Here is a 26379-nt window from a genome sequence, read left to right on the forward strand (position 1 = left end):
ATGTAGGTCGGATGGGATCAACACCAGCACTTGATCACCCTTCTTAGAATCATGGAGTTTACTTGCCTTGTCATAATGACGTTTTTGTGCCTCACGCTCCTGACACTCCACCGCAATAGAGGACAATCTGGCAATCTGCTCTTGCAGCAAAATGACTCAGCTGACAAACCTCCCCCAGGGGGCATCTCACAAGTTCCCTTACATTCATCCCGAAAAATGTCCAACACCCCGTGTAGTTGCTGGTCAAATAGTAGTTTGAAGGGACTCATCCAGATTGATGCTTGCAGGGCCTCCCGGACAGCAAACAAGAGGAAAGGTACAACTGTATCCCAAGAAGCTGGATCATCATGGGCTACCTGCCAAATCATCTGTTTTAGGGTTTTATTAAATCGTTCAGTCAGGCCATTCGTCTGCAGAGGATAGACCGTGGAGTGTAACTGCTTAATTCTGAAACTTCCTCCTAGCTGTTTCATGACGCGAGACATAAAGGGTGTGCCCTGATCAGTGAGAATCTCGTCAGGGATACCAATACGTGTGAACATATCCAAGAGTGATTTGCAATAGTTTGGACTTCTCGGCACTGCTACTTCTGGGTATCTTGTGGCGTAATCAATTAACGAGCATATACTGAAAGCCACTTTTACTCCAGGAAAGTAGGCCAACAATATCTAACCCCACCCTCTCAAAGGGGATGTCTAAAATAGACATTGGTATAAGAGGTGCCCTGGCAGGTCTGTGAGCAGAAACTATTTGGCAGTTGGGACAGGCCTTATAAAATTGCTCCACATCCCGGCCCATATTCACCCAATAAAAGCATTTTGAAATACGTTCCCTTGTCTTTTCCGTGCCGAGGTGACCCCCTCAAAACATGACTGTGAGCAATTTTTAAAACCTTCTCTATGCTCGCTTGGTACTAGGAACTGCTCGATACACCCATCACCCATACAATCAGAAATCACCTAATACAGAAAACCATCCTTAAGTAAAATATTAGGTGTTTTTAAATTCGGGTCATCTCTCTCCCGATAATAAGAGTCATTTGCGATGTGGGCTTGTCTGAATGCAAAATCTAAGTTGTTCTCGGCGTGCTGTAGGCAAGCAAACTCCACCTGGATGACAATCTCCGCTTCCTCTGTGTTTGATGTAGAATTGCAATCGCATCCCATTGCTACCATGTCTGATGCAGCATTGCACTCACCTCTCACTGCTATTTCGTCTTCCTCCGGGTCCATATGGGGTGTCTGGTCTGTGGAGGCTGTTTTCAGTTGAGGATGAGGATTCGTTCCCTAGCTTGCTGGACAACTCTGGCTCAATTACAAACCCATTTCCTTGACTGACATTGTCTGTGGAGAGTCCCTCTCTATCCACTATGGGGGTAAGTGCTCTGCAAGTGGCCAAGACCCGTGAAAAGAGGGTATTCCATTTTTCTATTAGGAGTGGCCAGGGTGAGGTGTCTGATATGGCAGTCCAAAACTTAAAGTTCTTCCCTTTAAATTTCAGAGGGAGTAATATAGTCTCATATGTTTTAATGTCCCCATGGATGCAGGGGATGTTTACTTTGTCTGTAGCCTTATAAGGAGTCTGCCGAAACAAGTCACGGCGAAGTCCAACAGTGCCGAGCATTCCCGTTTGGCCAACGTAATAGAGACCTTAAAATTGTCCTACTTTAACATCTCGGGGGAAACTCATGAGCCGCATATCTGGGCCAGAACGATAGCCATTGTTTGTACAGTTGGGAGGTGACACTCCTCAGCCAGATGTCCCAGTTGATCACAGCGAAAGCAGCTGCATTTAGTCTGCACTATGGTGTTCACTGAAGGTCTGTGTTGGCTGGATTGAAATCGAGGTCAAGCCTGGGTAGCCCCGTTGTTTACAGGTGGCTTGTTCACCCTCTAGTAGGCAGGTCAGATCCAGCAGCGAGCAGATGTCATTTCATAGCATTTCTTCACAAAGTCTTTAGTCTATCCCTGATTGAACTGCATCAATTGCAAGCTTCTCCACAATGCACTCGAAAAGGTCTCCGCGGATCCAGCTTTGAATCAGGTCCACTAAGCCCTGGATCTGTTGTCGTACAGGGTGATCTGGATCAATATACCAAAACTGGCGCCCCTTGACTACCAGGCTCACAGCCGTGCGGAGGAGGATCTATTGCTTCATGTAGTCATAATCATCGAGCCTTTCGGGAGAAAGTTTCCGTATGGCTTGGAGGGCTTCTCCAGTTGAAAACGGGGCTAAAATAGCTGCCCAGGCTCCCCTGTCCCAGTGCATCAATGTTGTTATACGTTCAAATCAGAATAGGAAACACTCACTGTGGTCTGAGGGAGCCATCTTCGGTAGCACATCTCATGGCCACACTAAGGCAGCAGCGGCCGCCAGAGCCTCATCTTGCTCTGGGTTTTGCTTTATTTCTTGGGGATCTATTGGTGAAAGGACCACACTTCTGGTACCATGTGATGTGTGAGTCCCTTTCTTGAGGCCGAGTTTCAGAACTTCAGCAAAATCAACTTTATTCCACTTGAAACAGGAACAGCATGGTTATTTATTGTAGTGGGATCCATCATTCTCCTATACACAGACACAGCAATCAGGCAGGGTCGTGGCTAGGTTAGTGGCCAAGTAATTCTGTTCCCTGCATTTATAATGTTCCTTGCTTCACCCATCGACGGCAAGCACTTATAGCGCGACTGCAATTGACTTAGATCTGCTTTAGCTGCGAGCTGCTGCAGCGTTGGGAGCCCGCGGTTGCCCCGGCAACTGATACACGGTCTTCCACAGACATGGCGATCACGTTTCGGAATGCTCTTCAGCGTGTCGTCCCGTTGGGGGGGAGTCCCAAAAGACTTTAGAAACCCGACAATATGTTGAATAACAGTAATCACCACATGATAAAATCTGATATCATCTTTGATGACATAGATATGGACACTAAAACAAAGACTTATAATTAGAGGAAAGCAGACTTTAAGGGAATAAGATTATCTAGAAAACAAGGAATGATAAATTAAAAACCATACAACTATGAATGACATATGGTGTCACTGCAGAGACTTTCTAATCCTGGTTCAAATAAGTATATTCCAAAAACAAATTGAACAAGAAGACTTAAAAAATGGCTCAAATGTATAAATAAGAGAATTATTGAAAAAGTAAACTTGAAAAGATCACTGTACAAGACAATTAAAATGAATACTGGACAATACAATATGAAATAAAAAAAATTTAAGGGCAAAAGACAAACCAAAACAAACAGCAAGCGACACTCCATTAAAAATATGATAAAAGAGAAGTTAAGAAACCTCAGGGACAAAGAAGGAGAAATCATTAAAAATGAGAAGAAAATAGTAAATGAGTAGAGCAAGTATTTGATAAATGTTGGTAAGGAAAAACAAATGGAATTCCCAATGCAGAAGTAAAAACAATCTCTGTATTTATAGATTTTAAAATAGAAGAGTCAGATGTGACTCAAGCCCTTAATATGTTAAAGACAAATAAAACCCCTGGACCTGATGACACTTTACCAACTGTATTGAAGGAAATATAAGACATCACTTATAAACCCTTATTGAGCAGTTACTTCAGAAAAGAGAAGTAGCCGACAACTGGAAAGTTGTGACTCCAATGATCCTAGTAATTATACAAAACATCTCCAGTTGGTCAACCAGAAGGAGATAAAGAACACAGATAAGAGGAATATGTTCTGCTTGTAGTGAAGTCATTAGTGGAGATCCTCTGGGTCTGTTACTGTTTCTGATTTATATTAATGACATTGATTACAGCATTGTTAGTAATCTTAGGAAATTTGCAGATGATAAGGATACTAAAATTGGAATGGAAGACACTTTGGAGGCAGCAAAAACAATTCAAAACAATTTATACAAGCTTCAGAAGTGAACAAAAACTGCAGTTTAATGTAGAAAAGTGCAAAGTTCTACACGGGGGAAAACTATCTCTGAAAAGGATTTGGGGGTTTTAGGTTTACAAAGTATTTTCATCATCTAAGCAATGTGCAGAAGCTATTTAAAAGTTAAATCAAGAGAAATTATAATTAGACTGTATAATGTACAAGTTAAACCACATCTGGAGTATTGTGTGTAGCTCTGGGGTCTCATTTATGAAGCTTACGTATGCACAAATAGAGGCTTAAAATGTGAGTTTGCAACATCCCATGCAAACATTTCTTTAAGACTTATAAAAGAAAATCTGATGGGAAAACATGTATACATACTGTAGCAACTCTGATCCATGTGTACACAACATTTCAGAGAAACTGAGAAATGGCAAGACACTTGATTAGCAAGGGAAATGCAGCAAATCCAGCTAAATGATGACTCACATGTACTGTATAATACATATCAACAAGATGTTATTATGTATGTTTACGTGACAAAATACTGCAACTCAAAAATGATGAATATGATGTACAGATTGTATTTTAGTTCCAATTAAGAGGGCCATTGCCTAAGATTAGCACTGAAGACCTTTTTTTGGTTATTCATCAGTTTATATCATGTAATTGATATCACTTCTCATTGACATGGCCAACAACTCAGGAATATCTCAGCCAAGCTTCACTCCATCATGCCCACTGTGCTGAAGCTCACTAATACTAGAATTACCAAAGCCTATGAAAAAACTTGTAATCCCGGCCCACCTTAAATCCGTACGTAGGCTTTGGTAATTCTAGTGTTAATGATGATGTGAGTGCACCTAGCAAGTATTAAGCTGTTTTGTTAACTGTCAGCAGTTACATTCTATCAATGCACAAGTCATCTGTGACGCCAGGATAAGACTGACAAACATTGTGCCTGGGAGGCCTGGGTCAACCCGTATAATTCATATATTTTGAGGAAAAAGAAGCTTAGACAGATGTGGTGGTTCTGTACGTGGTAGTTGACATGGTGGTAAGGTAACTGGCTAAACCCTCAGTTTTGCATATGGCTTGTACTATTCTATGTAACAGCAATCATGTCATCACATGTGCCAGGTAATAGCAGCTACCTGCTCAGATGCTGGCACCTTACACCTTTCCCTTACCCCCAGAATGTTGAGGAGAGGAGATATAATGCCTCTCATGATCTTCAGCTCTTAGTTGCAGAGCACAGCCAGATACTCTTCACTGCAGGCAAGTGTCTCAGTTTGTCAGGGTATACGCTGCTCTACCACCCAATGAAATCCTGCAGCATCGTGAAAGCATATGTAGGAGGTTGATTAGCATGCTCCATATATTGATGTTTCAGGATGCATGTGCCAGGTTTTATAAAGCTGATTTTTGGCATACACATTTTCCTGTCTTTCTGGTATGTGCATATTTCCATACTCGAATCCAAGCAAATAAGTAAGGGCCCTGGTTGCCACACTACAGGAAAGACGTAGTGTTAAAAAAAAAAAAAAAGTGATTTTCCTCTAGGCTTCTCTTATGATAAATATCTTTGAACCAATGCGAGTGTGGCTCTAGTGATAACCTGTGCTGTTTTAACCATTTGCTGCAAGGGCTTGCTGGCTCTCACACTGCATCTGTCATAGCAGACTTTAATCTATCTAATTTGTGTACTCTCCGTGCTGCAACTGCAGATGTTAGAGACAGATTTACTTTCTTCAGCCTCTTCAAGTACTGAAGAACTATAAACCCTTAATAACAAAAGTGATGGACTACATTCTCCCCCGACACGCTAGGTGGCAGCCTCCCTGGGCTACCTGTGCGGTCACCCACAAAGCATACTAGGTATTGTATTTCCATAGGGCAGCCTTGTCAGGGTCCATGTGTGCTGCAGGGATTCATAATTTCTACTTTATGTGACTTCCGATTGACCCCGAAGGACTCCTGCGTCCAACACAAAAGAAGCCACTTGATCTCATCCAGGAGAGTTGGAGTCGGGTGGAAGGAAAAGTAGGGGCTGAAAATATCAGTTTTTGCGGTCTGTCTTTTTACTAATCACTGATCAAGTCTTTATTTAGTGAAAAATCGTCTGATCGATCAGAGCATCCCTAGAGTGGGTCAGAGATGTGTGTGTCCAGCCGCACATACTGCTCCCTATCTGTAAGAAAGTCTGTAATCCAATGGTAGATTGAACTGGGTGAGTTTGTTATCTAGGAGCTCTGCGATAATTGTATTGAAAGCAGAGCTAAATTCCACTAGATAGATAGATAGATAGATAGATAGATAGATAGATAGATAGATAGATAGATAGATAGATAGATAGATAGATAGATAGATAGATAGATAGATAGATAGATAGATAGATAGATAGATAGATAGATAGATAGATCCACTGCATCAGCATCGGCTGTAAAGGGGCTTGCTGCTTCACCTGCGGAGCGCAAAGGCAGAAACGATCTGTCCGAACTGAAGGTAATGATTGCTGAGCTCAAGATAGATACAGTGCATCCAGAAAGTATTCACAGCGCATCACTTTTTCCACATTTTGTTATATTACAGCCTTATTCCAAAATGGATTAAATTCATTTTTTTCCTTAGAATTCTACACACAACACCTCATAATGACAACGTGAAAAAAGTTTACTTGAGATTTTTGCAAATTTATTAAAAATAAAAAAATTGAGAAAGCACATGTACATAAGTATTCACAGCCTTTGCCATGAAGTTCAAAATTGAGCTCAGGTGCCTCCTGTTTCCCCTGATCATCCTTGAGATGTTTCTGCAGCTTAATTGGAGTCCACCTGTGGTAAATTCAGTTGATTGGACATGATTTGGAAAAGCACACACCTGTCTATATAAGGTCCCACAGTTGACAGTTCATGTCGGAGCACAAACCAAACATGAAGTCAAAGGAATTGTCTGTAGACCTCCGAGACAGGATTGTCTCGAGGCACAAATCTGGGGAAGGTTAAAGAAAAATTTCTACTGCTTTGAAGGTCCCAATGAGCACAGTGGCCTCCATCATCCGTAAGTGGAAGAAGTTCGAAACCACCAGGACTCTTCCTAGAGCTGGCGGCCATCTAAACTGAGCGATCGGGGAGAAGGGCCTTAGTCAGGGAGGTGACCAAGAACCCGATGGTCACTCTGTCAGAGCTCCAGAGGTCTTCTGTGGAGAGAGGAGAACCTTCCAGAAGGACAACCATCTCTGCAGCAATCCACCAATCAGGCCTGTATGGTAGAGTGGCCAGACGGAAGCCACTCCTTAGTAAAAGGCACATGGCAGCCCGCCTGGAGTTTGCCAAAAGGCACCTGAAGGACTCTCAGACCATGAGAAAGAAAATTCTCTGGTCTGATGAGACAAAGATTGAACTCTTTGGTGTGAATGCTAGGCATTACGTTTGGAGGAAACCAGGCACCTCTCATCACCAGGCCAATACCATCCCTATAGTGAAGCATGGTGGTGGCAGCATCATGCTGTGGGGAACTGGGAGACTAGTCAGGATAAAGGGAAAGATGACTGCAGCAATGTACAGAGACATCCTGGATGAAAACCTGCTCCAGAGCGCTCTTGACCTCAGACTGGGGCGACGGTTCATCTTTCAGCAGGACAACGACCCTAAGCACACAGCCAAGATATCAAAGGAGTGGCTTCAGAACAACTCTGTGAATGTCCTTGAGTGGCCCAGCCAGAGCCCAGACTTGATTCCGATCGAACATCTCTTTAGAGATTTTAAAATGGCTGTGCACCGACGCTTCCCATCCAACCTGATGGAGCTTGAGAGGTGCTGCAAAGAGGAATGGGCGAAACTGGCCAAGGATAGGTGTGCCAAGCTTGTGGCATCATATTCAAAAAGACTTGAGGCTGTAATTGCTGCCAAAGGTGCATCGACAAAGTATTGAGCAAAGGCTGTGAATACTTATGTACATGTGCTTTCTCAGTTTTTTTATTTTTAAGAAATTTGCAAAAACCTCAAGTAAACTTTTTTCACGTTGTCATTATGGGATGTTGTGTGCAGAATTCTGAGGAAAAAAATAAATTTAATCCATTTTGGAATAAGGCTGTAACATAACAAAATGTGGAAAAAGTGATGCGCTGTGAATACTTTCTGGATGCACTGTATAAAGAAATAAATAAATGGTATGCTCAAGACAAACGAGAAGCTGTGACTAGAGCTGCAGCAGGATAATAAAGACTTGGAGAAATGTGTATATAATCGCTTTGAGGCAACCTTTAAAGGTATGCTGGAAAAAATTGAGGAATACATTCAGGAAAATGCGTCAAAGTTTGAGGAAAAACTGAGAGCACTTGGTGATCAGTTGAAAGATGTTGTCGCAGGTGGCCAGGATTATTACCTGGCCGGGACGCCAGAAAGGACCGGAAGGTGGCAAGAATAGCTTCCGGGCCACGAGGGCACAACCGCCAGGGAGCAGGAGAGGACCACGGGAAAGAAAACAGAACTGTCGGACTTGTTGGGACCCGTGGCCACCGCCTGGGGGCGCTTTACACCTCGTGGGACCCGGATGTTGTTACTTCTGCCACACTCTGCAAGATGGCAGAGGGATCGGCCAGGGATGCCCGGAGTGTTTCCGGGTCAAAGGGCAGCACTTCCGCCACACCAGGAAGTGCTGCAAGATGGACGTCATCTGGAGCACATCCGGACAGGGATAAAAGGGGCCGACTCCTTTCAGTCATTGAGCCAGAGTCGGGAGTGGGAGTAGGACAAAGATCCCTGGAGGAGGATAGAGGTGGCAAAGGACTGAAATATAAGGGTGATTATTGCTTTGTGCTTTGTGTGGAGTGTGAGAATTGTTTATTTAATGGAAAATAAACGTGCGTGTTTTATGAAGATGTGGTCTCCGGGCAACTATCACAATGTTAAGCAAACATTTACGACTCACATTGAAACAGCTGAACATCTGGCATCCACCGCCGATGGAAAAGCTACGGCTGCAAATTCCGAATACAAAAAACTCGGAGACAGACTTGCTGCTCTGGAAGTTGGATGCAGAAGGAATAATATTAGAATTGAAGGTCTACCTGAGAATCGTGAAAGTCCAAACCTAGTGAAATTCGTAGCTGAACTATTGTACAAAATAATTGGAGAGGACTTTAAATCAGACACAGAGATAGCAGCAGTTTACCGCATACAGGGATCAAATACCTCTAAACCTAGGAGTTTTGCTGTGTGTCTCAAAAAAAACCACAATCTAAATTTAATGTAATGTCATTTCTCAGACAGAAACAAGAGATTATATTTGAAAATAACCACATTCATATTTACCCTGATTTCTCACCCTCAACAGCTGATAAACGTGCCGGTTTTTACAACATTAAAAAGTCCTTACGGAAAGCCGATATCAGATACAGCCTTTTATATCCTGCCAAACTGAAAGTGGATATTCAAGACAAGCATTACATCTTTACCACTACAGAGGAAGCAGAAAAAGAGTTAAAAAAGCTGATCCCGACACTTTTCTGAAATACGATCATGAGTGGCAACCTGTCATGGCATGGCAAAGAAGATATTACTGGCTGTCTGATCCACTTGCAATGATAACTGGTACCCTGTAATTATACATTCTTTTCCCTTCTCAGCCACTTTCTGTTTATGTTTTAATTACAATTAAACACGTATATGTATGTATGTGTGGAAGAAGTTAAATTAGTAACTTTTTTTTTTTTTTCTCTTTGTGGGATATGGCCGGCCGTTCATCCTGGCCAATACCCCCAGGCCGCCAAATGGAGCCCTCCCAGCAACATGGAGGTGCCCCGAATTCCAGCAGGACCTCATGGACAGTGGGGTTTTAATGCACAGCCCTGCTGGATACCATGGGGGCCGCCAGGAGTTGCTGCAGGGAGGCCCAGGGATTTATATTTTCCGTATAGCCCGGAAGTATTTCCAAGTCACGGGAACGGAAGAAAGTTTTTACCTGACCTGGAAGTGCTGGATAATCACATGGACTGAGGGCTCAGAAGCACTTCTGGGTCGAGGACTATAAAAGACTGTGGAAAATCCCAGACGGTTTGAGCTGAGTTGGGAGGCAGGGTGGCTAAGCGTCTGGGAGATTGGAGGATTGTTTATTTGTTGTTTATTGAGTATAGTGGAGTGGTGGTGCTTTGTGCACTTTATTTATAATAATAAATAATATTATTGGACTTTTATCTGGTGTCTGACGTCTGGTCTGAGGGTTCAAGGGGTCGACAGTGCCTTTATTATCACATCTTCTAAAGGAGACAATTAAACATCATACCCTTGGTTTATTGTTATTGTGATTATTGTATTAGGGTTTATTATGTTTATCCAGGGCCAACTTTTTAACACCATTCCCTGGGTTTACTATCTTACTATTTCAAGATTGTTGAAGATTATTTTTTATGCTTATAGTATTTAGACTGTATTGTCAATAGATATCTCAATTTAATCCTCATATGCCGCTGCTGGGGGGCTTGTTTTGTTTTAGACGTGCTCTGTCTCTAGGTATGTCAGAGGTCTGGGACTTTGTGAAGTGGGGTCCAGCCTCATGTGGGGATGCAAAATGGTGAGGTGGGGGTACTGGGGGAGGAGAGAAAGAGAGCAAGCTATCTCTAGTCTATCCTTTTAATCCTTATAGTTACCAACGTAACAATAGGCTGCATGGCAAGAACTCCTGGGAAAATTGGAAATTAAGGTCAAAGCTAAGTTAAGACTACAAAATGGCATCAAAAATTCAGAATCAATGTCTCCATGACAGGACAGTTAACTTTGTGAGCTGGAATGTTAAAGGCCTGAATCATGAATTAAAGAGAAAAAGTATTCTCTCACCTAACAGGTCTAAACGCTAAAATAGTATTTTTACAGGAGACCCACTTATTAAGCAAGGATCAGTTCCGGCTGCAAAAAGACGGGACTGGCCAAATGTTCTATTCCAGCTTTACAAAGAAAACTAGAGGTGTGAACATAGAACAGTCTCATTTGAAGTATCTGATCCTGAAGGGGGATATGTGATTGTCATGGGTAATTTATTTAACTGTAAAGTGGTTTTGATAAATGTTTATGCACCTAATGTGGATGATAGGGAATTCATGCAAAATGTATTTGCATCCATTCCCAATCTGAACACTCATAAAATTATAATGGCTGGGGACTTTAATTGTGTTTTAAATCCAGACCTAGATAGATCTCCTCTAACAGGGGTGATGACATCTAACACTGCAAAGACAATTACACAGTTTGTAACTGGTCACAACTTATCAGACCCCTGGAGATTTCTAAACCCAAACTCAGGAGCATATTCCTTCTACTCACCAGTACATCATTACTACTCAAGAACTGGTTATTTCTTTGTAGATAACAATTTCTTGCCTATGATTAAATCTTGCAAGTACGACGCTATTGTTATTTCTGTCCACGCCCCTCTGATCTTGGAGCTAATATCATTATGCCCCACATACTCATCTTGCAGATGGCGTCTTAACCCACTTCTATTAGCAGACGAGAACTGTACAGAATGTATATCAAAACAAATCTGTTTTTTTTTCTAGAGACAAATACATCCTCAAAGGTCTCTGCAGGAATTATCTGGGAAACCCTGAAGGCTTTCTTAACACTAGAATTACCAAAGCTTACGAAAAAACTTGTAAATCCAGCCCACCTTAAATCTGCTCACACCTCTCTGTCGGCGTCTTTTGTCTTATAATTGAGTCGATAAGCCCAAGCAACAAGCAGCCTGCGATCCCATCCTCCCACCACCACAGAAAGTGCAAAAATCGCTTTCTCAGTTCAAGTCTGGTTTATCAGGGAGTGAAGTAGCACCTAGAGCTGTATAGGCTAAAAAATATATCGTTTTTTTTGGAACACATGCATTTCACGTGTGTTCCATGTCTACAAAGATCTATATAAGTGTAGGATGACAGGACATGCAAGAAATGTTGAACACATACCTAAAAGACAAACTTTTTCCATGTTTTAGTACTAACAACAAAATGTAGACATGAAGTGTATAATGTGTGAAGACTGAATTCCAAATATCAAATAAGCACTTTCACAAAAGGTACACGTATAACAAAACAAGTGCGCTTTTATTCAAGACTATAACCGAAGAATAAGAAATCGGATAAGTGTGGACTGTGGTAGCTGACTTCTATTGAAAGGGTCGTCGGTTCGAGCCTCCCCACCTCTCAAGATAAACGTTTTGAGTAGTGAGCTGCTCTTATCTACAGTATATTACTAAACGAAGGTTGTATATATGCACAGACGCCGGACTCCGGACGCCAGACGCACCAAAGCGCACGCGCTCTGCGACTCAGCGCCCCAGAGTCAAACCCAGCGGCTTCCCAGACTCAGTAGGTAGCGCCCAAACAACACAACACAATCTGTAAACTGAACTTCAGGACACAATACAACCGCCGCCCGAACGCGCACACCACCGCATATACAACCTTCGTTTAGTAATGTTTATGAAGGTTGTATATATGCACGGATGCCAGACGCAACCCGTGCCAAAAGCGCATGTGCACTCGCGCTCCCACAGCACCCCAGAGTCAAACCCAGCGGCTTCCCAGACTCATTAAGTGGCGCTCAACACAACACAACCTGTAAACTAAACTTGAGGTAAAGCGTGCACGCCAACAAGTTGCCATGGTGACATATTTAAACATAGACATAGAATAACTAGATGCTTCATGACTAGCAGAATCGTACGTCAACGTCGCTGACATAAACATCCTCCCAGGTGGCGCAGTGGTAGTGCTGCTGCTTTGCAGTAAGGAGACTGTGGAAGATTGTGGGTTCGCTTCCCAGTTCCTCCCTGTGTGGATAGCGCTTTGAGTACTGAGAAAAGCGCTATATAAATGTAATGAATTATTATTATTATTATTATAAAAAATTTCTACATCCGGCGCCGCCGTGAGTGGCAGCCTTTTCAGCAGCTCCGTGTATGACTGTATGTGTATGTGTACTTTTCTACTTTTATTTTTCTATTTTTATTTATTGATCACTCCTATCACTTTATTTTATGTGGATTTGTTCACTGGACACACTTACTTTTACAACGTGGGCATGGATTTTTACACGCCGAGACTCGCCTATTCAAGTACTCAACTTTGAGCGCTGAGAACAAATGCCAGTGCCGGTGTGGTTCCCTATTTACCCGACGAGGTAAGAAGGCGGTATCGTGGCAGCAGAGCGGGCACTAAGCTAAAAATGAAGCGGCTTGCGAGAAAGTGGCGTTTCAAGCCTTCGGTGCCTTCTGTGATTCTGGGGAATGTGAACTCAATCTCAAATAAGATCGACGAACTGGCTGCGCTGGTGAAAAATGTCAGGACCTACAGAGAATGCAGTTTGTTGTGTTTTTGCGAAACCTGGCTAAATAACACCATCCCAGATGCCAACGTGGAGCTACCCGGGTTTAGCACAGTTAGAGTGGACAGAGATGCAAGTACCTGTGGGAAGCACAAAGGAGGAGGACTCGCTCTCTATGTTAATACACGGTGGTGTAACTCTGGACATGTTAACGTCAAAATCTCCACTTGCTGCAGGGATATCGAACTATTGGCCGTAAGTTTACGTCCCTACTACTTGCCCAGAGAGTTTGGACACGTCATTGTTGTCATCGTGTACATCCCTCCTCGGGCGGACGTGGAGACAGCGAGTGACATCATCCATTCTGCTGTTGCTAAGTTACAAACGCAGCACCCTGAAGCGCTTGTGCTAATCGCTGGAGACTTTAACCATGTGACGCTGGACAAAACCTGCATTCTCCCAGTATGTGGACTGTAACACCCGGGGAAATAAGACTATTGATTTACTGTATGCAAACGTTAAAGACGCATACAGCGCCACCCCGCTGCCTGCGCTTGGGAAAGCAGATCATAACCTGGTTCTGCTTCAGCCTCACTATAAACCAAAAGTGAGAGTCCTACCTGTAACCACACGATCATTCAGGAAGTGGACCCCGGAGGCTGAGAATACCCTGAGAGAATGTTTTGGAACTACAGACTGGGATATCCTGCAGGGATCTCATAGTTAGAACATTGAGGAAGTTGTTGACTGCACTACTGACTACATCAACTTCTGTATGGACATTGTAGTTCCAGTAAGAACAGTACGCTGCTATGCTAACAACAAGCCATGGATTACAAGTGACATCAAGGGCCTTCTGAACCAGAAGAAAAGGGCTTTTAAAGACGGTGATCAGCATGAGCTCAAGCGCGTGCAGAAGGAACGCCGAGTCCAGCTCAGGGCGGCGAAGGAGCAGTACAGGAGAAAGCTGGAGCAGATGTTGCAGAATAACAGCATGAAGGAAGTGTGGGATGGGATGAAGATCATCACTGGCTGCAGCTCGAAGCGGGGTATCATCATCAAGAGAGACGTGAAGAGAGCAAACCAAATGAACAACTTCTTTAACAGGTTTGACCACCCTAACCCACTCTCACTCTCACCTCGGAGTACTGCACCCTCCACACATCCTTCTGCTGATACCAGCATAGGAAAGACATCCCCACCCATAATTACAACAGCGCAAGTGAGCAGAGAGGTGAGGAGACTTCGTGCCAGCAAAGCAGCGGGTCCAGATGGAGTATCGCCACGACTGCTGAAGGTCTGTGCATCGGAGCTGGGGGGTCCTCTACAGCGCATCTTCAACCTGAGCCTGGAACAGGGGAGAGTCCCGAGGCTTTGGAAAACATCTTGTATCACCCCAGTCCCAAAGGTATCACGTCCTAGTGAGCTGAATGACTTTCGGCCTGTTGCTCTGACATCACATGTGATGAAGACCATGGAGAGGCTGCTGCTTCACCACCTTAGACCACAGGTTCAACACGCCCTTGACCCTCTGCAGTTTGCATATCAGGAGAAGGTGGGAGCGGAGGATGCCATCATCTATATGCTACACCGATCCCTCTCTCACTTGGACAGAGGCAGTGGTGCTGTAAGAATTATGTTTCTAGACTTTTCTAGCGCCTTCAACACAATCCAACCTCTGCTCCTTAGGGACAAGCTGACAGAGATGGGATTAGATTCATACCTAGTGACATGGATCGTGGACTATCTTAAAGACAGACCTCAGTATGTGCGTCTTGGGAACTGCATGTCTGACATTGTGGTCAGCAACACAGGAGTGCCACAGGGGACTGTACTTTCTCCGGTCCTGTTCAGCCTATATACGTCGGACTTCCAATACAACTCAGAGTCCTGCCATGTGCAAAAGTTCGCTGATGACACTGCTATCGTGGGCTGCATCAGGAATGGGCTGGAGGAGGAGTATAGGGACCTAATCAATGACTTTGTTAAATGGTGCGACTCAAACCACCTACACCTGAATACCAGCAAAACCAAGGAGCTGGTGGTGGATTTTAGGAGGCCCAGACCCCTCATAGACCCAGTGATCATCAAAGGTGACTGTGTGCAGATGGTGCAGACCTATAAATATCTGGGAGTGCAGCTGGATGATAAATTAGACTGGACTGCCAATACTGATGCACTGTGCAAGAAAGGACAGAGCCGGTTATACTTCCTTAGAAGGCTGGTGTCCTTCAACATCTGCAATAAGATGCTGCAGATGTTCTATCAGACAGTTGTGGCGAGCGCCCTCTTCTACGCAGTGGTGTGCTGGGGAGGCAGCATTAAGAGGAAAGATGCCTCACGCCTGGACAAACTGGTGAGGAAGGCAGGCTCTATTGTTGGCATGGAGCTGGACAGTTTAACATCTGTGGCAGAGCGAAGGGCGCTCAGCAGGCTCCTATCAATTATGGAGAATCCACTGCATCCACTAAATAGTATCATCTCCAGACAGAAGAGCAGCTTCAGTGACAGACTGCTGTCACTGTCCTGCTCCACTGACAGACTGAGGAGATCGTTCGTCCCCCAAACTATGCGACTCTTTAATTCCACCCGGGGGGGTAAACGTTAACATTTAACATTATACATAGTTATTGTCTGTTTTTCACCTGCATTATTATCATTCTTTAATTTAATATTATTTATCGTATCAGTATGCTGCTGCTGAAGAATGTGAATTTCCCATTGGGATTAATAAAGTATCTATCTATCTATCTATCTATATTGTGAGTGGCACTGCTGTGGAGTGAAGTAATGAATAATGTGCTGCTTGGGATTGGACAAACCGCTGTACACTCCAAACCAGATCCCGGGGGATTACATTTCATAGGTAAGGCTGAACAATTGTTTTGGTTATATTTGGCCATTAGAAAATCCTGTTTTATAACCTTTACTTTAGCTAAACCAGGCTAAGCTAGCAAAGCTATGCATTTATGTGCTCAAGTGAGTCTCCAAACAACGTTTTGGCTAAACGTATTTAGTCACTAACTATGTAGATTGTTGTTAGCTGTTAACATTTCTCAAACTTGATGATGTTTTTTTCTCAAGGAGCACATTGAGGAAATACAGTTTGAAATTGACAACCATCATTTTATGCTCATGTCCTTAGTTGTGTCTGTCTTCCACAAACTAAGGTTGCACCATATTGCCAGACTGAATACTCTCAAATTACACTCCTCTCGCTCACTCAGATCCTGTAAGTCTGGAGGAGATCAGTGAGGTTGTGGAGAGCTTTAAATGTTAAGAGCAGTATTTAGTATTGTATTCTGTAGTTAACAGGAAGCCAGTGAAGTTGAGTGAGAATCGGTGTAATATGTTCAGTGGATTTACAACAGCAGGATATTATCCTGGCAGCAGAATTTTGAAGAAGTTGTAAGCGATGGATACGTTTTTGTGGGATGCCAGATAGAATAGCATTACAGTAATCTATACGAGAGGTGACTCGGGCATTAACCAATACTTCAGTACTGTGTTGTGTAAGAACAGGACGAAGTCTAGAAATGTTTCGAAGATAGAAGAAGGCGGTCCCCGAAATGTTACTTATATGGGAGGAATGATTAATAATATTATAATTATTATTATTTAATAATTGCCATTATTAGTGTATAAATGGATATTAATAATTGCATTTAAACGATTCGCCAAAATCTGTTGTATGTAAATGATACTGTTTTAAACGTTGTTTTTTCATCAGAAAACCCGGTATCCACGTCTACCTGTATTAGTTTAAATGGCACTTTTGACACTCGCAATAAGGCGGACGCGCTGACATATCGTGTCTACGGGGAAACACAGTGAATGTGCCGTCTGTCTATATATGTCTATGTATTTAAACTTGAGGTAGTGGTGACTACAGACAGTACCAGGAGTCAGCTACTCCACAGTGCCTGCGGTCAGTGTTCTCCACTCCATAGTACCGGCAGCTACTCCACTACACAGTGCCACCAGTCAGTGTGCTCTAATCCACTGTGCCAGCACTCAGTGTGGCAGCTGTCAGTGTGGCTTATTTGAATCACATTAAGGTAATTCAGTGTTAAAAGTAAGTTCAATTATGATTCCTAACAGCAAACAACTTCTAGCTAACAACACACCCATAGAAAAACAAAAACGAGGCTGCATAGATAAAAACAATGAGCGAAGGCGCCTACAATGCGCTTCTGAAACACCAGAACCAAAGGAGTCACGGCTCCAAAAAGAAACAGCTTTAGTACAAATATATTTATTTAATTAAGTGAAAACTTTCCCAGGACGCTCCCACCCTCCATGATTTTTCATCCCTACAAAGATTGGAGGGAACAGAAAGTAATTGCCATTCTTGGATTTAAAATTCTTTAGAGAATTGGGGGTTTACTGGTTGTTGCTATTATACAATAAAAACATACATTTGATTTGAGTCTGTAACAGCCGGTGTAAACGTATGGTATATGTAAAGGTTAGCATTTTTTTTTATTCAGTTTTATTCTCTCAGTCGCATTCACGCTCCTCCCGATCTGACACAGTTAGTTTTCAAATAAAGACGTGCTATAACACAGGTGAACTTAGATGAGGACGAGGGTTCTACATCGGATAAAGAGAACAGAAGCACCCCCCACAAGAAGCGTCTGCTCACATATAAGAACAACGCAGCTGCACCAGGTGCAAAGGTGAAAGATGGCACCGTTTGGATGCACCCAGATGTCAAGCGTCATCCTGCCAGTCGGTATGCCCCACACCTGTCCTCCAACGAAGCAGCACGGCTTACAGAGGTCATCAACATATCGTGCAAAGTCCTGTTTGTGATTATGTTTTGTGATGGTCTTTACATAAGAAACATTTATATGTTACTTACATAAAAGCTAGACCGAATGATATTTACCTTGATTTATTTACTTATCTTCCTACAGTGTAAAGTCACAAGTAGACTGCAGAGCTTCCTCTGTTTGATCGACAAGGGCACACTCACAAATTACACGTGCAATGCCACGAAAAATGCCTGCGGACACTTCAGTATGCGATCAATGGTACGAGAATGCAGTCAGACTTCTTTTTTGGGCACATACACTGTCCACATCTAAACACTAGCATGGAGAGTCACTCGCGTACTGAAGAGTCTATAGTTGCAGGAGGAAGCTGACATCGGACTTTTGCAGTCACTGTACTTTGTATATAAAAGTCAGATCGAATGTTATTTACCTTGATTTAATTTACTTATCTTACAGCGTAAAGTCACAAGTAAACTGCAGAGCCTCCTGTGTTTGATCGACATGGGCATGCTCACAAACTACATGTGTACTAAAGTGACTTTAGCTGCAGTTGGAAGCTCCACGCAACTGTCTTTATAGTTATGACTTCATCCAAAAACGGTGTTGTGATGTGAAATTTTGCATACAAGTTGATAAATATTTTATATGTCTTTACTTGTAACTTGGAGAAAGCAATGTAATATTAGTGTTACATTATTGATAATAACAGCAATGGTTTAAGAACCCCTTCCCCCTTTTAGGAATGAGTCTCTTTGTAATTTTACGACAGCGTTGGGGGAAGTGCCTAAAACAAGTTTGGTAAATGTTTTTCTCCTGTTTCTCAGTCAACCCTCACAGGAAAGCCAGACTGCCTAGTTGGCAAACTTTAGCTCAACATATGGTTTTGGGGGATGGCAGGTGTGAAGATGTTCTCTGTCCCATTGGTCTGAAGTATGGCTCTTTGGAACTGTCTTGTATCAAAAGCCTTTAAGTACCACAACACCCTATTGGCTCTAGGGGTTGAACAGAAAACCAATAAATTTGATTGCTTTACCTCGATCTCTCTCTTTCCAAACTGATGAAAGACCATCACACACCATGAACTGAAAAGGACAACAAAATGAAAAGCACAGCTCAGCAGCCATATTGAGACAGGCATGCGGCCTGTTCTGAAGAAAGCTGACCACAAATGATGCCTTAACTAGAGACATTTTAAGTAACTAACAAGTTTGTGTGCCGCCCGAAACTACACATCAACGTTTATCAGGCTGTATGGTTGCCAATATTCAAATGTACTTTGCATATTGTTATTATTTATGAATATTATCAATAATACATTATTTAAGTTGTAAGTTAACTCCGGCTTGTCTTTTACTATACCTAATTGCCTGGTTATAGATGTAGAAAGGAAGGTGGGGAGAAGTTATATATTGTAATACCTTATAAACATTGGTAAGTCTGTGAGATTTGAGGCATTCTGACAAAGGCTACATATTAATAATACAAAAGGGGAAAGTACAGCAATATATTACTTTACCAAAACAAAACAAATGGTTCTATAAGCTTTATGTCCTTAGTCTCGGAAAGTGTTTCTCTCGTGGGGTGACTGGGATCTTTTCCTAAACAAGATCAAATAATAGTTGCGTAGGATGTGATCATTTAAAAGCATGTACAGCAGCTGTCCTATAAGCCAGCTGCTGCTTATGCTGTGCTGCGTGATCTGCATATAGCGCTGCGCGTCAATAATTTAAAAGCCTGTACAGCAGCTGTCCTTTTGTCTCACTTCCTTATCTTGCAGGATGTTAAAGTGACTACCAAGAAGATCAAGTCTCGACCCAAGATTTTTTTATTATAATCATATTATATATTATATATATACACACACACATACATATATACACATACACATATATCTTCAATTTCGTTGTTCCTTTGTAAAAGTGACAATGACAATAAAGATCTATCTATATATATATATATACACACACACATATACACATACATATATATATATATATATATTATATATATATACATACATACATACATACATATACACACATACATATATATACACACATATATATATACAGTAATCCCTCGCTACTTCGCGGTTCACTTTTCGCGGATTCACGACTTCACGGGTTTTTAAATACAAGTCATTGCCCGCCTATCGCGGAAGTTATGTTCCATACCCATCAGCAACAGGAGAAAATCTGCGATATAGAAAGACCATATAAATAAACATTTTTATAGTTTAAGCCTTAAAATACCCATCCCACATGCTGTAAACACATGTAAACTTATAAAACACACTTTGTTAACACATATGATATGTGGATGTCGGGCTAAGGATATGAGTAACATCTCACTAGTATAAAACATTTTAACTTCACGCAAGACAAGACAGTGAGACAGGAAAATAGGTGCTGTACAGGCTTTTAAATTATTGACACGCAGAGCGACAAGCAGCACAAAGTCCACTTCTCCTTAGCGTTCATTCAGCTCCCCACCCCCTTGACAATGCGAAGTGGCAGGAGCGTATTGCGCCTCCAGGGAGGGGGGTTTGAGCGAACGTGCGTTCAGCCCTCACACACCCACACTCCTCCTCCTCCTTCCGAACGCGCAGAGCGACAAGCAGGCATTTTGGCAGAAGCAGCACAAAGTCCATTTCTGCTCAGCGTGAGTTCAGCTGCCCCCCTTCACAAAGCGAGTGCAGACACATCGACGTCTGATTGCTGCGTGCTGTGTGCAGTGTTGGTCTGCCGTGTTTAAGAATGTAGAAAGTGTTTAAGAGCATAGGAAGTGTTTATAAGAGCGTGGGAAAGGTTAACAAGAGAGTGAGAAAGGTTTATAAGAGTGTGAGAAGGGTTTATAAAGCCTTAAAATATGTATAAATAATAAAATAAATATAGGTCGCTACTTCGCGGATTTTCACCTATCGCGGGGGGCTCTGGAACGTAACCCCGCGATAGGTGAGGGATGACTGTATACATATATATATATATATATATATATATATATATATATATATATATATATATATATATATATATATATATATATATATATATATATATATATATATTATATATATATATATATATATATATACATAGATATATATAGATATCTAGATGTGTGTATATCTATCTATCTAGACACCCTCAATGTACACCCTTAATGTATTTACTTTTTTATTTTTACAAAGAAAAATCCAAGCTTAAATTTCTTAATGTTTGAATGAAACAGAAAATTCTCTGCATCTTTTTCTTCTCTTGTAACCTAATATTTATGTGTACAATTTTGTGGAAAGGTGAGACGCCACAAATGGTTACCTATTAAAATCCCATAGTACATGAATGCAACAAATCATCACTGACTTTTTTCAAGCCAACACTGACACTCTCAGAAAGACATTGTGAAATCAGTAAGCTGTAAGAGCCATACATGATACAACCAAATCTGTATAGGTTGCATGTATGAACAGTGTTATTTTACAGCTGGTTTTCGTACTATTGCGGATGCACTTCTTTGCTTTCCAATATTTAGCCCTCATAAAAAGCAACAGCTCAAAAAGTGTTGGCAGGTAGAAGATGATTTATTCACCTGCTTATACCTTTTGGGAATATTTACAAAAAGTCTAAAACTACTGTTTTTCTTGTACAATACAGAAGACCTTCTAACAGAATATTTATGGTTGCTGGTGCTTATTTTCTTTATAAATTTCATTTTGTTAATGAATGAAATTGATGTTCTTGTTGAACAAGAGTTATTGTTTATTAGGTATAAATGAATGTACTATTGAGAATTTGACAACCTAAATACAACTCTTTTGCCATCTGTAACAGCGCTAACATACCCTATAGTCTATGTCCAGAAATACAGATCACATGCAGTGGATATGTCACTGCTAGTAATGTACCCATTGTCAAACCTTCATGGCATAATGTTGGATATCGTTGTTTATCTAGTGTGCACTGCAGAATGTCCCAAAAGCGGTTGAGTGGCTGGCAAGTCTCCAGCTATAGGTATCTGGCAAAAATAAGAAAAAAAATTATGCACTCCTTCCCCTTCTTGGTTTCTGTTCAATAGCTTTTTGTTGTGTTTTAGTTGCATGTAATGTATTTTAATGGAACTGTACACTGTAATAATGTATAATATGCTGGGCATACAAAAGGGAGTGTACTTTATAAAATTAGATTTAACTGATATAAGTACTTCTGAAAATGTTCACTTGCTTTTAAGGAATATGAGAAATGCCACTACTAATTTCTCGCTGATAATAAACAAACTACACCTACAACTCATAATACGTTCAGCCGATACTTACATGTCTTTGTATTGAACTCTTAGGGACTGACAACATGCATTCTACAGTGACAGTCCACTTGTTTAGGTACACCAGTTCAGATAAATGATACAAATGTTAGAAAGTTTTTCTTCCTACAAAGAAAACCAGACACAACTAATTATCAAATTTGCGGTAGACACAGGCACACAGGGAACCATCAAAACTTGACTTGATGTTATTTTGGTGAAATGAAGTGAACAGAGTTGGCATGCTTTGTTGGGTTGAATGGACTGCTCTCTTCAATACTGTTCTAGTTCCAGGGGCTGCCTGGACATCACTGATAACTTTAATGATAATCTCTATATATGTAAAATCCAACATTTGTCTGTCTGTATGTCTGTCTGCTTTCACGAGAGAACTACTTAACGGATTTAGATCGGGAGTTTTTCTATAATTTGCCTGAATATTCCAGATGATTTTGCAACTTCTGTCACTACGCTAAGTATCATAGATCGCTTGCAGGAGCGATTTATTCACGCTAATCCGAGACAGAGACTGTGAGCCAAGGGGAGGGAAAGGGTGACATCAGGACTGGGGAGCTGGGCAGGGCCCTCCTCACTCACGCGCCAGCCTCCGTTCGAATAGCTGTACCTCTGGCCACATGTTGGAGCGTACCTTGCATCCGCTTAGCTAGCAATTCGTATTTTGTTTATTGATTTTTAAAGTTTGTCCTGTTTCATTATTACGCAGGCGGTGCCGTACGGGATGGCTAGTTTATAATAATTTATCCCTATGCAAATGGACTTTTAAGGAAGATAATGAAGAGTACCACCATGCATGAAAATAGTTTCTGTTTTTGGAGTTGGCATTATCCTGTGTTTACTTTTGGTCATGACTGAGGTGCTATATATTACTGTAAATACTTTGCCAGGTCCATAGCCCTATGAGGAAGTAGCTTGTATTGGAGGAGTATACCTAATAAAACACCAAAAGTACTGTTTATAACAAATAAATCAACTGAAAGATACATTAACTAAAATTCTGCTTTTGCATTATTTAAACATGTATATGACAGTTTAGAGTCTACTGTGGGATTTTCTTTGAAATTAAAACAACTTTGAAGGAAAATAAGGGGCGTACACAATGTGCATTCTCATATGAATGAACATTTGTTCCATAAAACAAGCAAATAAGAAACAAAATGAATCCACAATGATAGTTGATGCAGACAACATATTAAACAAACAGTCAGTCAGTCAGTCAGTCAGTCAGTCAGGCATCTTCCAATCCGCTATATCCTAACACAGGGTCACGGGGGTCTGCTGAAGCCAATCCCTGCCAACACAGGGCGCAAGGCAGGAAGAAATCCCGGGCAGGGCACCAACCCACCGCAGGACACTCCCACACACCAAGCACACACCAGGGACAATTTAGGATCGCCAATGCACCTAACCAGCATGTCTTTGAACTGTGGCAGGAAACCGGAGCACCCAGAGGAAACCCACGTAGACACGGGGAGAACATGCAAACTCCACGCAGGGAGGACCCGGGAAGTGAACCCAGACATATTAAACGTAATATAATTTTGTCGTTACATATTTTTAAATATTTAGTTTGTTTAAGATGTTAATTGTATTAGATATTTACAAGAATGACATTTTCTAATTAATAATTTTATGTTATTATAATTTTACAAATGAAAGGAGGCCATTCACTCCATCAAGGATGTTTGATTAGCTAATAGCTAAGCTATCCCAATATCTGATTTAGATACTTCTTAAAGGTTGTCAATGTTTCTGCTTCAATGACATGGTTCAGTAGTTTATTCCGGATTCCTTCACCTCTTTACACAAAGAAGTGCTTTCTGGCTTTGATCCTAATTGCACTTTTGGTCTATTTCTAATGTGTCCTCAAGTATCCGATTCACCATTAAGCTGAAAGAATTCTACTGGATCTATTTTATCACTTGTAATATAACAGTTATAACAATTCATATAAAGCTGTGGGGTATAAACTGTCATATTTCCCCAAAATAAAACAAATTAGAAAGAACAACATGACACTGAGTTTGTTGCATAAGTGAAAGGTAACAATAATGAATTACATTTGTCCTGCTCACAGAACTCATACTTTATTTCACAACCCACTAATGGAACTCTGCTTTCAGGTTTTCTTGCTGAAAATCATCACTGAAAGAAAGGTGTGGCAGTACTGGACGTTGAGAAACAGTTCAGACAAATGATGAAACAGGTTTTTCCACCACATTCCTGAAACTTAAAGATCTGGAAAAACTACTTTGTATTTAAAGTGATATTTACAGGAAAATCTAGTTTTAATGCAGTTTGTGCGAGACATTAAGTTGGTGCCAACATTTACTTTTCTAATACAAGCAAATCCAGCTATTTATAATAAATTCTATTCCAAGGAACACACCCACATTAACTTTTGAATCACATCAATTTATTTTTCGTTTAGAAGGAGGGTACAATATGAGGGAAAACGTACATATGAAAAAGGTAGATGGTATCAATGGTGAATCAACTAGTCTTGTGGCTAAAGTAGACCCACCATGCCAACTTGAAGCCTCCTGTTAATATTTTGCAAATTTATATACAGTATGTATTATACTTTCCTACAACACCAGTAATAAAGTATTCACATTTGAATGCCCAGCCACTCGTTCATAACTTGAATTAAGCCTATTTTGAAAATGGACAGATGTAGTAGCATCTGCGGGAAAGACCCAATGTCACGGATGCAACTTTGAGCCGACTTCCACGACACTGTGACGATTAATCGGTGGCAATACTGTATTTGTTGGAGTTACTGGCCACACCAAACTGTAATCATTTATGATATCTGTTAACCAGCAGCCAGTCCACACCCAGTAAGGAAACTAACTTTTATGCAAGCAGCAAGAAGAAGGAAACAGGACAACTGTTTACTCAGACCACTCCCCTGTCGCCTGCACCCCGTATGTATCACTAGTGGTGACGTAGGATTTTTAGTCCAAGCCAGTGCTTTAAAACAAAATATAGACAAAGGAAATATTTAAGATATAAAGCCATATTCCAACATCGAGTAAAACCGCGTTAAAAACTCTTTCGACAACATTGCGCGTTAAACGAACATCCACTTTAAAAATACACATATGTAATACAGTTCACAACTGTTTAACCGATTTTACATGCGGTTCAATATATATACAAACACACACACATATATATATATATGGTGCATTGTTACTTTTTTTTTTTTTTTAACTTAAAAGCGCATGTGGTGATCAAAACTCATTTTGTATACTCGGTCACACAGGACAGCATAAAAACCGAACTCTTTAGTAATGTACAATACTTTGGTTACAATTCCTTGCGATTCATCACAGGTAAAGTGTTCCTACCTGGTCCAAAGGCATGCGCAGAAACTCGCTGACGGGATATAACAAGGTGGAACCTGTCGTTCTAAAGACAACTGGGGCTTTATTTTCCATACTGCATTGGCAGTGTCACTAGTCCCATGGGTTTCAAGGAATGTCATGTATGCAGTCTACGTCGCGTCCTTACAAACCTTATTTCATTTCAAATAAACCCAGCTTTTACTGCCTGCTGCTTGCTTAGTAAAACAACGAAAATGACACTCAACACCACCAACGGAATCTATTAACTAAAACGTGCCCTGATTGGCACAGCAACAGGTAAACCTGGCTGTCAGTTCGATTTAATATCAAATGTAAGACATCGGATAGGCGGTTTAAAAACAAGGGGGCAGTGCAAGCAAAACAATTGCTCGTGACTGGCTATAAACTTGCCGAGCTGTTTCTTGCGTTGCTTGGCGACTGCAAAGCATATTCCCTGTATGTTAAAGAAATCCATAAAGTCTGCAATGTCAGTATTTGTAGGTATTTTACACTGTAGTTCAGAATTCCTATTTTATAGATTAGCCACTTGTCTAAACAGTACTAATCTAGAATAACAATCCGAGCGGGCCGTAAAGAGAGCTTTTTTTATATACTTTTTAACACTCCCTCTTCCTGCACTGCAGAAGACCTGCAGCTTTGTTGCTTTCTACCTACACCGCAGTTTTCCACAGTCTGATGAAAGAATGCAAGTATTCTCGTTAAACCAGGATGTTTTTATGCACTTTAATCACTTTTGTTTTAGGGGAGCTACT

The 26379-nt window shown here is 41.4% G+C and overlaps 1 protein-coding gene across 5 annotated transcripts in view; it reads right to left on the bottom strand.

The window, feature by feature from the left end:
• mboat1 (membrane bound O-acyltransferase domain containing 1) overlaps window positions 1-25859 on the bottom strand; it is a 182523-nt gene extending 156664 nt beyond the window's left edge. For 3 of the 5 annotated variants that reach the window (XR_007936554.1, XM_051935504.1, XM_028817644.2), the window contains exon 1: window positions 25610-25855. Coding sequence is in view for 4 of the 5 variants with exons in the window: in XM_051935504.1 (XP_051791464.1) it covers window positions 25610-25699 (90 nt within the window). In the remaining variant the exon portion in view is untranslated. Of the gene's footprint in view, window positions 1-25609 lie in introns of all 5 variants that reach the window. The other 2 variants (XM_051935506.1, XM_051935505.1) reach the window with 1 other exon arrangement.
• Between the last annotated feature and the right edge of the window lie 520 nt (window positions 25860-26379).

The sequence above is a fragment of the Erpetoichthys calabaricus genome, chromosome 13 (genome assembly GCF_900747795.2).
Source record: "Erpetoichthys calabaricus chromosome 13, fErpCal1.3, whole genome shotgun sequence".
NCBI lineage: Eukaryota > Metazoa > Chordata > Cladistia > Polypteriformes > Polypteridae > Erpetoichthys > Erpetoichthys calabaricus.